Below are 14845 nucleotides of genomic sequence, written 5' to 3' on the forward strand. Positions count from 1 at the left end.
TGTACCTATTACTCAAGCCTATTGGTTGGCCTAGGAGATGCAACCCTTTCATTCCACTTGCATGTGGAAATGTTGTAATAGAAATTTCTCTCAAGGGTTAGCTTTATTCCAGGCCAAAGACACCATTCTTTGAATATATTCATATCAGAGATTTCATCAGGTATTCCTAAACTGCAGATTAGTACAAAAATCATATAATATTATGACTTTTCAAATACCTCTGGTAACATCTAGAAATATGGAGCAGCATCTATTTCATGACCCTCACAGATTAAGAAATAAAAGAGTTTATTTTTATATCAACTACTATTTTTTCCCAGATACACTCTCAATGATAGGAATCTTGGTCGACTGGTATCCATAACCCAAACGTTCAACACTGACCTTCAGCTTTGGCAGGTATGGAGATGATACCTATATTTATTTTAAGATATTAAATGATAAGCTCTTCCTCAGCAGGGAATTTGCCTTTTTATTCTCTAAATCCTGGTCTACACTAGGACTTTACTTCAAAATAACCCCCCAAGGTTGAATTTCTAAGCAGAGCGTCCACACTACCAAGCCCATCATTTCGAAATAACAGGCCACGAAATTCAAAATCTGTACTACTGGTTTTCATCAGGAGTAATGCTAATTCCAAAAGAGTTATTTTGAAATAACTGTAGTGTGGATACTCTGGTACCGTTATTTTGAAATAATTAATACCCAGATTAATTCAAATTAATTACTTCCCATTTGTTCCTGGCGCTATAAGTCCAAGGTAGTACATTGATGGAGCCTGCTTTGGACTAATTTTGAGGCTTTCCTAAAGTATGGACATTGCTAGTTTGCATTTGTTAAACAGGGAGTTATTAAGTCAAATTTAGTCATTTAAAAATACTTTCCAAGAGTAGACATGGCCTAAGATGCCTAGGATAGTTTTGTAATAGAGATGTAGCCGCGTTAGTCTGGTCTTGCTGAAATAATTATTCAAGTACTACCAGTCCAATCCTGATGTACTTTCTCAAATAAAACTTCCTTGATTCAGGAGCTTGGAACTGATCCTCTAAAAATTACTTGATGCTAAATACAACAGAAGTACTTGCTGCCTGTGAATTCATTTTCTTTTCTCTTTTCAAGATGGAAAATTTCTTTGAGAAATACCCTAATGCTGGAGCAGGAGAAGCACCAAGGAAACAGGCTCTTGAAACAGTAAAGAACAATATTGCATGGCTAAAACAAAACAAGGGAGAAATAGAAGCATGGCTATCAATTTAATGTTTTACTTCAAAGTTGTGAAGAATTAAAAATATCCTTTCTTAATTTTATGCACTTACTATTTCTTACATGAACATTTGGGAGTCTGATTACAAATGCTGTATCTGAATCCTATAAACCCTTATGCACTTGAATAACTTTATTCATGTAAGTATGCACTAAGATAAATAGGACTACTTGTAAGAGTAAAGTCACTCGTGCTATAAAGCAATTGCATAATTGAGCTCCTGTTTGTCAGGATGCTTTGTGTTTGTACCACCTATTGCCCCCTGTTAATACAGAAAACAATCTGTTTAATAATATTTAAAACTCTCAGGGATTCCCTTCCTACTGCATTTTATAGGTGGTCTATTCTAAGGGAAGTAAGTGGTAATTTGAACTTGTTTAAAAATAATTGTATATATTTATACCTGTAAAAAACACATCATGTGGAATTTAATTTTGGATTCTTAGTATTAATGAAGTGTCAGTTATTTATATTCTCAACTGAGTCTTTAAAAGTTTAACTACTGGTATTCAAAGAATGAATAACTTACTGTTAAGTTTATTATGTGGGATTCTATAATTTTTATATTTTATTTTTCTCTCTAAATCCTTCAAATCAACAGCATCTAGGATAACAGTCTCTCTGTGTGACAAGGAAATGGATAGCGGTTGCCTCTCTTTTCATAAGAAAAGCAAGGCACCACCACCAGCAACTAAGAAATATTCACAATAAACGAGGAAATAAAACCATGATAAAAATAAGTAAACTGGTCATCACCACCTTTTTAAAAAATATCAACCAGGGCAGGGGATTTGGCAAACACTCTGGGTACATCTACACAGCGGCGTTATTTCAGAATAACTGACATTATTTTGAAATAACAAAATGCGCGTATACACAGCAAACCATTATTTCAAAATAATGTCGACCTGGAGGACTTCTTACTCTGACTCCTGTAACCCTCATTTCAGGAGGAGTAAGGGAAGTCGAAGGAAAAGCATTCTTCCTTCAACTTCCTGCTGTGTAGACAGCTCCAAAAGCTGAGTTAAGCTATTTCAACTTCAGCTACACAATTGACATAGTTGAAGTTACGTACCTTAATTCGACTTTTGCCCCGCAGTGTAGATGTGCCCTTTGAGACAGTAGTCTTAGAAAGGACTAACTCACCCATCTGCTGGAGCTAAGGCTGGAACAGGAGGAAAACAGATTGTGTCACCTCTATCCAAGAACAAATGGGAGCCAGGTTGTCAGACTACTGAGTAGGCCTGAGAGCTGGCCAAACTTAGGCCACTATTTCAACGGGCCACTGCAGGAGTGCAGAATCAATAGTGAGTGAAAAGCACACCTCTTTGTGCCATGGAATGATTGCTAGCCAATTGCTAGTGAAAGGAAAGTGTCAGCCAGGTATCCACATTTAAACATTTAAGGATTTTAATCTACAATGATTACAAGCCATTAATGATATTTGCTTCTAGCTATGAGAGGAACATGGACAGAGACCAATGACTTCTTCAGTGCTCTCACCTTTGCCCCCCCCCCCAGTGCAAATGAGGCAAATTGTACAAAGCCAAAATATGCACAAAATCTTTCACTATTTTCCTATATGATGAACTGTCCCAAGCTTGTTCATATTTATAATGAGCACTTGTCTGTAAAAGGAAATATCATGTGTCTTAGATTCCCCCCGCTAATGTCTGTACCTCGAAAGATTTTTATGATTGATTAAAGTAAATCAATATGGTGAGTGAAGTAAATAATTATAGTGACATTTTTCTTGTGTGTTGATTTCATGTAAGCAATCTGCAATATAGAACATGTAGCTCACTGGCAAAGTCTGTTTTCCACCTCACACTGCCTACTTTTAGCCAAAATTTTGTGATCCCATTAGCCAATATGTGTTGTCTAGTTTCCCCTGTACCTAAGTCAAAAAACATAGGATATGTCTACACTTGCCGGCACGCTAGTTCAAATCACAGATGATTCAAACCAGGAAGTGCACGCGGGGACGCAGTAGTTCGAACCAAAGCCCTTGGTTCGAACTAACGTTACTCCTCATTTTTTGGTTCGAACTACCGCCAAAGGGCTTCGGTTTGAACTACTGCATCCCCGCGTGCACTTCCTGGTTTGAATCATCTGTGATTTGAACTAGCGTGCCGGCAAGATCATGCTAATGAAGTGTGGGATATTTAAATCCCCACTTCATTAGCAATTTCGAATGCCTGCATTTGCATCCCTAGTTCGAACTAGAGTGCAAGTGTAGACATACCGATAGAGATCTAGAACAGTTCTCACTTTAAGAGCTGAGCATTTTAGCTCCACCTTAGGTTTTTCTTTTTTTGCTCTGGAGGTCCTCAATTCAATCCTAGCTGTCATGTAAATGAGGGTTTATCTGGTACTGAACCAGAGCACTCTAATGTGAAATGTATGAGTTAAGGAACCAGCCTCTCAAGCTGAAAATTGTAATAGATCTTTATCCTTTGTGGATCAGTGACAGAGGGGAACCCATTTCAATGGGTTATATTCACACCTATCAAAAAGAGAAGAGAATGGCTGTGTCTAGACTGCATCCCTTTTTTCGTAAAAGGGATGCAAATTAGACCTATCGCAATTGCAAATGAAGCGGGGATTTAAATCTTCCCTGCTTCATTAGCATAAAAATGGCTTCCGCTTTTTTCCGGCTCGGAGCTTTGCCGGAGAAAAGCGCCAGTCTAGACGCGGATCTTTCGGAAAATAAAGCCTTTTCCAAAAGATCCCTTATCCCTTATTTTACAATAAACAAGCCGGAAAAAAGCGGCAGCCATATTTATGCTAATGAAGCGGGGGAGATTTAAATCCCCGCTTCATTTGCAATTGCGATAGGTCTAATTTGCATCCCTTTTACGAAAAAGGGATACAGTCTAGACACAGCCGATGGGTTCAGATCAATTAGCTTTCAGACATGTTCTTGCTAGTTTGTGAAATGTTAGTTTGTGAAATGTATCTGATGAATACAGATTTTTATTTTTAAATTAAGAAAACATTAATGGGAAAATGTGAGGCAGCTCATCTAGTAGGAAGAAGGGGGCAAACATGAGTTGCTGAGTTCTAACTAAATATGATCCAGTGCGATATTGGACACTGATACAAGCAACAGCAGAAAAGTTTGACAATGTTTCTGGTTTAATTTATTCCCTCAGTCAACCAAGATAAAGAGTTTCACTGCTTTAGTAAGTACAGCAAGACAGACATTGTAAGAAGCATGTTTTTCAAGTGAGTACCTCTCTTTCTGCCAGAGAAGACTTGTATAGACTAGTAATGAAATGTGCCAGGAAGAGATAATTGACCCTTCAGTCAGTCCTTAAGCATCAGCTATAATTTCTGACTGAGAAAAGAGACAATGGGATGAGATTCTGTGCGGGAGACAGAAAATGTAGAGATCACTGAGAACCTGCCCTGTGGCCTCAAGGTATCCTAGCAAGTGGTTGCTGGTCTCAGTTTCCCGCTCAATTCCTCATACTCACTACACACTTCAGAGTATAAAAATAGCTCCTTTCAGGGATTTTAATTTATTATCTGAAGTCTATTAGCATAAACTAAAATTCCCCCCTCAGTCCAGTCCAAATAGTGAATTTGTCCCCAACAGTCCAACTCCAAGCATGGCTCTGACATCTCTTATCATGCTCCACCTTAGCTCCTAGATAGGGATCTAGGATTTCTCACCATGCCTAACCTAGCTCCTTCAGCTGGGGTGTTTGTCTTATTTTCTTCCCACGTATGATTCCAGTGATTGCCTGGAGATATCAGAGGGCTCAGCCCTACACCTTTCCCCAGCCTTCAACCTTTTCTGGTCCTCCAGCTCAGAGAGCTGTAATATAGCTTCCTTTTAGCCTTCAGACCTCTCCAGTTTTAGCCTTCAGACCTCTCCAGTTTTCTCTCACCATGCTTAGATCTCCAGCCTGGAGAACTGTATATGTGACCCTCTGGCTGTCTTCCTAGCTTCTGCTATCACTAGCACTTCTCACCATCTTGTCCTTCAGGTGGATCCCTCCCCAAAGCTCTCAGTCCAGCTCTGCACTTCCTCTGAGCTCTCTTTACTATCAGTGCTGGTTGGGAGAGGTCCTGCCTTTTCTGAATTCTACTTCCAAGCTCTCACTGAGGACACTAGAGTTCTGAACAGCACTCTTAGAGTCTGAGCTCTCATGTATAATGCTCAAGGGCAACCCAACCCTCCTCATTACACCAAATGAGGGCACACCTGGCCTGGAAGAGGAGTTCTGATGCTGAGGCCAATTTCATTTAAGGGATCAGCTACCCTGTTACAGTCATTTAAAGGATTTCTGTCCTTTGCCAATAACAGATCCATTTGATGCTATGACAGGATTTCCATATTGACCTGAGTTGGCTCTGCAAAAGTGGAAGTAGGTCCACAAAACCAGGGAGAAGTCTGCTTTTACAGCAGGATAAAGGTTCCAGCAATTTCAAGCAACGTCCTTTGGATTCGGCAGTGCCCTCAGAACCTTTGAACAGCTCATGGAGAATGTGCTCTGTGGCACGCATCTCTTTCCGTCTGTCATGCATGGATAACAAATCTGGTGCATGCTACATTTTTTTGGTCAGGAACGGGTACTTTTGTAGAAGGTCTGAGATAAGCCCGAGAATGCCAATTTGAAACTGAATCCAAAGAAACATGAGCTGTTTTAAAAAGAGATCATTTTCCCTTGGTCATTTGATCATCAGAGAAAGAATTTCCACTGATAAAGTGAAAGCGTACAGAACTGTTTGACTCTTTAGCACCATAGACCTTTTTAGTATTCTGCTGTACCTGTTACACCAACAGAGCTAAAGTTCTTGCATACAGTAAGAGAAAGGCCTTGAGTAATCACCAATGCATGCTTTGGCATTTGCAGAGTTAATACAGGCACTTGGGACTGTTTCAGTGTTACTCTACTCTTGCCTGAGAAATTTTCATATTAAAACACAGAGGCAAATGCTCACAGAATGGAAACACTTTGAGCCCAGATGGCTGAAGAAATTATAGGCATTTAAAGATGCTTTCTCTTGCTGAGCCTGTTGAAGGGCCAATTGGAAATCGCTCTCTGAAGAAGAGAGCAAGAAATGGATAGCACCTCTTCAGTGCTCTGGGTCCTGAAGCTATGTAAGTGTTCTTGAGTCAGCTGCTGAAACAACAGAAGCCGGAATAGGAAAACAGACAACAAAGCAGTTAAAAACATAGCAGTAGAGAATCCCAATGTTAAAATAGGTCACGCATGGAAATTTAACTGGAAATTGCCACTATCATAGAATACTGTGTCTTCTGATAGTATAGTGACAGCTCTTTGGCCTCAGGGTGAAATAGGAGAAGCTCACCAGTGCTTGGTACAAGTATTAAAAGGATAAATTGAAAAGACATACTAAGGATTAAATCTGCCCCTACTGAAATCAATGACAAAATTCCTGTTAAGTATGCGGTGATCAAGATCTCCTCCTAAGTTTGTGTCTTAGCTTTTAAACCATTGTATATTTTGGGTTCTGAAAGCACTGATTGAGAAACAATGGAACAGAGCCCCACTTTACATTCTCCACTGGAGTTACTCCAGATTTACATCCACACACATAAGATAAGAAACTATCCCAAGAAGCAAAAAAAATGGTGTAGGAAAATGATACAAATATAAAACTCTCCCCTCCCCGCCGCAAACAATAGCATTGAAACCCCAATAGGATCCCACTGCTGTTGACATTTCTGAGCCTTTGTGGGAGGTAATATGAAAATAAATCTCCCTGGATTGCTGCAGTCCAATTTATTAAAAAGAAAGTCTGAAATGTATCCAATTTTAAAAACAAAGAAACAAAACCACAAGCGATTGAAATGGCCAATGAAGTTCTTGTTCCTAGCTCAAAAAAGGCATGGAAGGGAGAGTGTCCTGCAAAATATGGCCACCATGCAATATATCCAAAAGGGCAGCACCCCTGTGGACAGGTAATACATGCAAACTGCTGCCAGTAATGGTCTGCTGTGCAGTGCCTTAGAGCACTTGCTACAGATAAGGAAATGCTGGGTGGGTGGGGGAAATTCCATTTAAAATTACAATGAACACTAAAGAGTCGGTGTAAAGAGTTGGTGTTCTCTATTTTTCAACTGAAAAGCATTACAAACTAGCATCACAACTGGCATTGATTAAGGGTTAAGGGTTAAAGCCGTCCTGTGCAGAAGAATGTCGATATATGTCCCACAGCACAACAGGAACCCATGGCATTGATGGAGCCAAAGATCTTAGGTGGTCAGTTGCGTTGGGAGTGATTTCACCCTTTGGGCCAACAAGCCACAGATGAGCAAAGCCAGAGCAGTGCATTCTGAGACTTCTCGGAATACAGCTCCTGAGCTCCACTGTTGATATGAGGAGTGTTGCTGCAGAGCAAACGGTGAAGCCTCACACATGAGCAGGCGAGGAAGAAAAAGAGGGTTGGGTTCTCATCATTCCATGAAGCTTGAATTGATCCGGGTTCCAAAGTAGTGGTGGTAGCAGAGGGCTGGAGAGAGGCAGAGCCCCCAGCATGATCACTCAGGAGAAGATGAAGTCCCGATGGACCTGATGCAGACATTGGATCCAGGCATCAGAGGGGGAAAAACTTACAGAATAGGGGTTTTTTTAGGGAAACAACAATGATTCCAGAAAGAACACTAGATTTGTTTATGAGGAAACTGGTGATTCAAGGGAGTATCCCAAAATTGTCTTGCTCTAGTTAGATAACAGGAACTGATTATTCCTGGCAATGGGTGGTGTCCCTTCAAGACAACTCCCAATGCAAATAGGCAGCTTTCAGGGGTACCAATACAGGATTAATTATTATAATTGTCAGATAACTACTGAGCAGGGTGTGTGCAGGTGTGGGTTCATGAACACGTGGAGCAGAGATTTCTCCCATCCAGCAATGCTTCCCTACTTTTCTGGCCCCAGAGTTCAGTGTGGTTCTTGCCTTGGAATCTCTAGTCTCCATTCTGTTTGCTAATGGAAATATCTTCCTGTCCCATCTTTGATATAAATGAGGCTAGGGGAGTTTTCTGTCACCTTTATGTGGAGGGATTTAGATAAGTCTCTCACTGCCTTCTCATTGACTTTTGGAAGTCTTTTTTTTCTGACTGGTTCAAGTGGAAGCTAGCGCGCGCGCGCGCGTGTGTGTGTGTGTGTGTGTGTGTGTGTGTGTGTGTGTGTGTGTGTGTGTGTGTGTGTCCCCTTCAAGAGACAGTCAGGATACTGCACTGGTGTAAAAGCAGGGAGACGTTTTTAATATCATTGCTTAGACTGTAACTCATCGAGAGTAACTTTGTACTTTGTTCTCCAAGGCTGCAAAGCAGTCATCTTGTTATGAGTCTTGTACTTAGACAGGGTCAAAATCCTTGCTCACGCTAAAGCTCCTTTTGCTGTTAATAGACATTATGCCCAAGTAAGATCACGAACAAAAGCCTGCTAAGGCATTGGAAAATATTCCAGTGACTTCTGTAGGCTTTGGATCAGGCTTCAGAATTTGGCATCTAATACTTTTTTTCTTTAGTTACATCAGATATAAAAATGTAAATGACTAATACGAGGCTCGACAGCTTAGGTCTGCCAAGAAAAAAAAGCAGCATCAGAAGAAAGTAGTGTAAAAAATTTTAATGGAAGGGTTTTTGTAAATGTTGGCTGCACAGACTCCAGGCAGAACACAAAATTCAAAGGAAGTGGAAAGCCTCAAAAACCTCAAAAACAGGGAGTAGGGAGATTTTATCTGGAGTGCTGATAGGGGAAACAGGGGAGTCTGATTGTCCAAAGCCACTGGAAATGATACATTTTGTTTGGGGGATGTTGATGGTAAAAGAAACATATAATCTACAAAACTAGGATTTTTTGTAGGAGCTATTCTGCTGTGATAAACACATTCATTCTATTCATTATCATTGAATGAAACTGGATATTAACTTCTATTCACACTTACAGTGGCAACTAATTATAGCTCTGCTGTACACAAAATAAATACCAGATACAGTAATTTAATTGATCAACGCCCAGATTCTATCCAGAGTTTGTGTAAATGAATAAGGGAGGAGATGGCACAGATTTAGGACTGCCATATAGCCATTGTGTAGCAGCCAAGTACAACCACCGTCCCCATACTCCTCAGAGCTCTGGGACTGCTCCCTCCAACAGGCCATAGGGGAGTCCATGGCTTATCTCTTGCCCTGGCCATCAGAGATGGTCAGGTACAGGAGGGAACATGCCACATGCCTTCAAATGTGGCAGAGTAAGTGCACTGCTTCTCTATATTCAGGAGTTCTGGGAGGAAACATGGAATCCCTGCAGCAGTGCCAACTAGGGATAGGGGATGGCAGGTCTGTGTTGCCTGTAGTACTTGTCAAGGACAATCTGGCCCCAGAAGATTCCCTTCCCCTGTTTTACATATATAAGACCATGAGGTGAATAAAGGTTGCTGGTGTACAGAGGAACGCATGCCTTCACCCTATCGCAACTTGTATGTAGGAATTAACAAAAGGGACCTGTTCTCAGACTGAAGGATGCAGCTCTACTATGTAAAGTTCATGAGTGTGTTCATCAGAAATTCAGCTGGGCAGCAAGCTCTCAAGGGATATGAGGAGGACCAATATTGCTCAGGACTGGAAGCGGAGTGGAGTGGAGTTGGACTTGGACTCCGGGTGCCAGAGATAATGTGCATGGCTAGGCAAAGTAAGAAAAAATGCTGCTGCTTTAGAACTAAGAGAATTGATTTAAGGACATTTTGTATATCTCGACATATGATGTTGACAATTTGTGTTTTGATTACTATAAAGCTTTAATGTTTTTCATCGCAATGTTTATGGTCATTAAATAATTGTTGTGTAATGTCCACTAGTTTGACCCCTCCATAACTTTTTACTATTGCAAAATCGTAAATCAATAAAAACATAATTCTTAAAAATAGACATATCTGTTGAAATTTAAAAAAAAATGAATTCTGACAAACCTAGTCATAATGGCAGAGCTGTAAATTCACAACTCATCCTGCCTCCATATTGTAGATAAATGGCATAGACTCTTCCTATATTACAAATTCTACAGTTTCTCCTCCCCTATGCTCTGAATTCATTGTTAAATGACCTCTTCAGTTCATATGGTAACACTGATTTTCTGTATAATATTCCAGTGGAATTGTCTCTGCCTTTGAATTTTTTATTTCTTATTTTCTCAGCTTTTGAATTCTGATCTAATGGATTTCTCTTTCTCTTATATGACTATAACATACATATGCAATCATTTTTTCTATAACTCTACTTGGTTTCTGATGCACCTAATAGTAGCGGGAGACTATAAGAATCAATATACTGGAAGAAATCAAAGGCCCATCTAGTTCATTATTATACTGACTGGATGGCTCAAAGAAAAAAGAAAAATCCCTTCTTTGGCCATTTTACTCTGAGTGTCACAGGTGAATTATATGTTACATAAAAGTGTTTCCTTTACTCTGTTTCAAGTGTAATCTCTTTTTAATGAGTACATCTCCTTGTTCTTACATCATTGTAAAGGTAAACTGAATTTACCCCTAAGCCATCCGGGCCACATCTACACTGGCATGATTTTCCGAAAATGCTTAAGTTTTCCGTTAAAAGCATTTTCGGAAAAGCATGTCTAGATTGGTACGTTTTGCGGAAAAGCGTCCGTGGCCAATCTAGACGTGGTTTTCCGCAAAAAAGCCTCAATCGCCATTTTCGTGATCGGGGCTTTTTTGCGGAAAACAGTACTGTGCTGTTTACACTGGCCCTCTTGCACAAATGATTTACGCAAGAGGGCTTTTGCCCGAACGGGAGCAGCACATTATTTCCGCAAGAACACTGACGATCTTACATGAGATCAGTGTTCTTGCGGAAATTCAAGCTGCCAGTGTAGACAGCTGGCAAGTTTTTCCGCAAAATCATCTGATTTTGCAGAAAAACTTGCCAGTCTAGACACAGCTCCAATGTTTTATTATCATTACTAAGGGGCTGCACCTTCTGCTTGCTGCACTCACCTATCCATCTGTTTCACTTTGCTATTGCTTTGCTGAGAGCGTCTGTTGATGCTGATGATGTCATTCTGTCGCCCGGCAGGAAAAACTTATATAACAATATATACTATTGTTCTTTTTCCAAATTAAAAGTACTTTCATGGTGTCACTCCTGGTACACACCAACGTAAAAGAGCAGAGTTTGGTTCAGTGTTTTTAATCTCGTAATATGGATTACTTCTACTTTTCCATGGCCATGCCTTCAATTATTCCTCTATATGTTGTCATTTTTTTTAAGATAAAGAGCTCACAAATGAAGAAAGCATCCAAAGATAAGTATCTACCATCAAGTGATTATAAACAAAAAAGTTTCCTCAGGTGTGCCCTGTTTGCGCTTGGGAAGGATCATTCTGGATAGCAGCCAGCATGTTAAGAAAACAGGGTGGGGCTATGCTTCCTGTTCTAATCCTGTTCCTCTCCTCTTTAAACTGGTGCTGCTTCTTTACACAAACAATGTGAGAAGCAAATATTGTGTGGGGCTTGATGCTGGTCTGTCTTCAAATACCCTCTAAATTGTTTGGGAAAAGGACTAATCAATTGTTCCCACTCCTGTCACCCTTTCCAGCCTCTGACAAACAGAGGCTAGGGACACCATTCCTACACATCCTGGCTAATAGTTTTTGATGGCCCTAACCTTCATGAATTTATCTAGTTCTTTTTTGAACCCTGTTACAGTCCTGATCTTCACAACATCCTCTGGCAAGTTGCACAAGTTACACAAGTTGACTGTGCACTTCATGAAGAAAAACTTCCTTTGGTTTATTTTACACCTACTACCTATTAATTTCATTTGGTGATTCCCCTAGTTCTTACATTATGGGAACATTTGCTGATTCCCCTAATTCTTACATTATGGGAACAAGGGAAAATAACTTTTCTTTATTTACTTTTTCCACACCAGTCATGATTTTATCGACCTCTATCATATCCATTCTTAGTCTCCTCTTTTATCAAGCTGAAAAGTCCCAGTCTTTTAATACAACTAACATTTTTGGAACGCTCTGACCCAGATATGTTCTCCTCTTTCCCTGTAGGAGAAGCACTAAAGGCACTGACTAGGCGGGAAGTAAATTCATCCCCTGGTTACCTTGTTTGTATGCGTAATTCTGAAACATATCTTTGAAAACTTGTCCTGTATATGTGAAAATAGCAAAATTTTAAAGCTTGAAATAAAAGCTAAGATATACCATTTTCTAGCTAACGCTTCTACCTGTAACTGTGTGGAGTTACACAGTAAAGGAATGACTCTGTGACTGAGGGAAGACAACTGAATTAAATTGCAAAAAAAAATGTTTTTTTTAAATATTGGAAATTTGACTGCAGAAAATCCATGGTGGATTTTCAATGAAATTCTTGGTTGTTAATCAAAACAATAACAACAACAGGAATAAAAAATAAGAGGTAGTGGCAAAGGTTGAGGTTTCCTAGCAGTAACACCACTCTCTGTGAACTCTTTCTGAAAGCTGCTGACAGAGCTTTGGCAGATGATCATCCCCTAACTGCTGAGTAACATAGCACTATTGGCTATTTCAGTCATAGCAGAGAGCAAGAGGAGGAGGGGGTGGAGCTGCACTGCTTATAAGGAGAGAAGTCATTACAGCAGTGTTCTTCTGTACCCATTTCCTCTCTTCCTCCACAGCTGCACTCTGAATCAGCCACTTTTCCTCTGGGTTAGATGAAAGCTACTTTTAATTGAGTGCCGGATGGAAGAGGTGAGAGAGACAGAAAGGATATAACTATATCATTAGAATACAGACCAAATCTGTTGGGCTTACCTAAAAAAGGCAGAACTGCTGAGGACCTTAATAAGCCTTAAGATGTCCAAGAAGGACCGCGTGAATGAACAGCATACGGGCACCATCTGTGCAGTGGTGAAGGACCGCGTGAATGAACAGCATACGGGCACCATCTGTGCAGTGGTGGTTGCAGTAGGTATAGCTATTGGACTTGGTGTGGGATTAAACAGACCTGAGTCCTGCCAGACTTCAGGAGCCACACAGCAGCCAGCAACCACCATCCCTGGGACAGGGGACCTGCACTACTGCACTCCCAAAAATGTGAGTGGAGAATGGACAGACTTCAGGCTACCCACTTACATTAACCCAGTGCACTATGAGCTGGAAATAAAGCCTGAGATGGATGCAAATAGTTACACAGGGACAGTCAACATCTCTATCAAGTTAGATAAACCAACCCAGCATTTGTGGCTTCACCTCCGAGAGACCAAGATCACAGAGACGCCCGTGCTCCGGAAATCCTCTGGGCAGCAGATTGCACTGAGAGATTGCTTTAAATATGAACAACATGAATATGTTGTGATGGAGGCAGAAGAGAAGCTCTCTCCTACTGCTGAAAATGTTGACTATGTACTCACCCTGAAGTTCAAAGGCTCGCTGAATGGCTCCCTGGCTGGATTTTACAGAACTACCTACACTGAGAATGGAGTAACCAAGTAAACCCATTTATTTTAAACTTTGACTTGCACAGCTATCTCTGCTCACTCAGATCTGCTCTCTCCCTCTCCCCCTTCTCTCTGTCACCCAATTGCTTACCTTTCTGGGCTCTCTTGCAATTTTCCTGCTCCCCTCAGGAAGCTACAGCATTAAGAATGCCAGAGCAGTCTCGGGGCCACTGCTTACAAGGAAATGTGGCTGGAGTTTGTATTGTGAAAAGCAGTCTGGTACTCTATTGGCCCTAGGCTACCCCTGATCTTTTCAAACTCACATCTGGGAGTTGTATGTGGGGACTGAGACCTGTCTGTTGCTTTATAGGTGTAGTCTGGTACATGGCATGCAGCTCAGCTGGGTTCCTCCTGTTCTGCCCTCTTCTCTTTGTCTCTGTCTCTGTGCTCTCTCCCCCCCTCCCCCATTCCATGGCTCCTTATATTAAGTCTTATTCTGTTCACTCTTCAATCCCAGTCTCCTTGCTAAGCCAGTTCTAGTGTCTCTCTCTGGACTCCTAGTCACCCAACTATTCTCCATTTCCCCCTTTTTTGATTCTTCATCTAATTTGTTTTGCTCCCTTCACTTCCTCCATCTCTATTAGCTCTCTGTCCCAGTCTCCATCCCTGGGCTCCTACTTCAGTCTGTGTCCCTCCACTCATATCCCTCTGGCTCCTTGTCCCAGTCATCCCCTCACATCCTGGTTTCTAGTCAGATCTACCTTCCCTCACCTGACCTGCATCCACCAAGTTTACTGCTTGCTGGTCTCAGTCCCCTTCTGGATCTTCATCGGAGATCAGTCTTCCCCTACACATACACTTTGCTCTCTGGCTCCTACTCACTGTCCTGGGCCTGTCTAACCCCACAACTTGGAGCTGCTCTCTCCTCTTCCCTTGCCCTCAACCCCACAGTTCTAGTCTTCCTACAAGAGGGATCTTTGTCTCAATATAATCCACAGATCCGTCCCATAGATCTAGCTCTTGTCCCCTCTGCATTCAAAGCAGGCTTTTCTCTCCACCTGTGATCAGGGGCATGGTAGAGTCAAGGAGTTGGGTGGGCATCAAGATCATAGGAGAGAGAGGTTTCCTGCTCTAAGTTTAGGTATTCA

The 14845-nt window shown here is 41.1% G+C and overlaps 2 protein-coding genes across 2 annotated transcripts in view; both read left to right on the forward strand.

Moving 5' to 3' along the window:
- The window catches only part of LOC102452629 (aminopeptidase A-like), a 49376-nt gene extending 46367 nt beyond the window's left edge, over positions 1-3009 (forward strand). The window contains exons 19-20 of the mRNA XM_006119275.4: positions 321-399; positions 1120-3009. Coding sequence (XP_006119337.2) covers positions 321-399; positions 1120-1257 — 217 coding nt within the window. The 3' untranslated portion in view covers positions 1258-3009. The remainder of the gene's footprint in view (positions 1-320; positions 400-1119) is intronic.
- A 9876-nt stretch (positions 3010-12885) lies between these two features.
- Positions 12886-14845, forward strand: part of LOC102452377 (glutamyl aminopeptidase) — a 44597-nt gene continuing 42637 nt past the window's right edge. The window contains exon 1 of the mRNA XM_006119274.4: positions 12886-13748. Within this exon, the coding sequence (XP_006119336.2) occupies positions 13114-13748 (635 nt within the window). The 5' untranslated portion in view covers positions 12886-13113. The remainder of the gene's footprint in view (positions 13749-14845) is intronic.

Source organism: Pelodiscus sinensis, chromosome 5 (genome assembly GCF_049634645.1).
Source record: "Pelodiscus sinensis isolate JC-2024 chromosome 5, ASM4963464v1, whole genome shotgun sequence".
Classification (NCBI taxonomy): Eukaryota; Metazoa; Chordata; order Testudines; family Trionychidae; genus Pelodiscus; species Pelodiscus sinensis.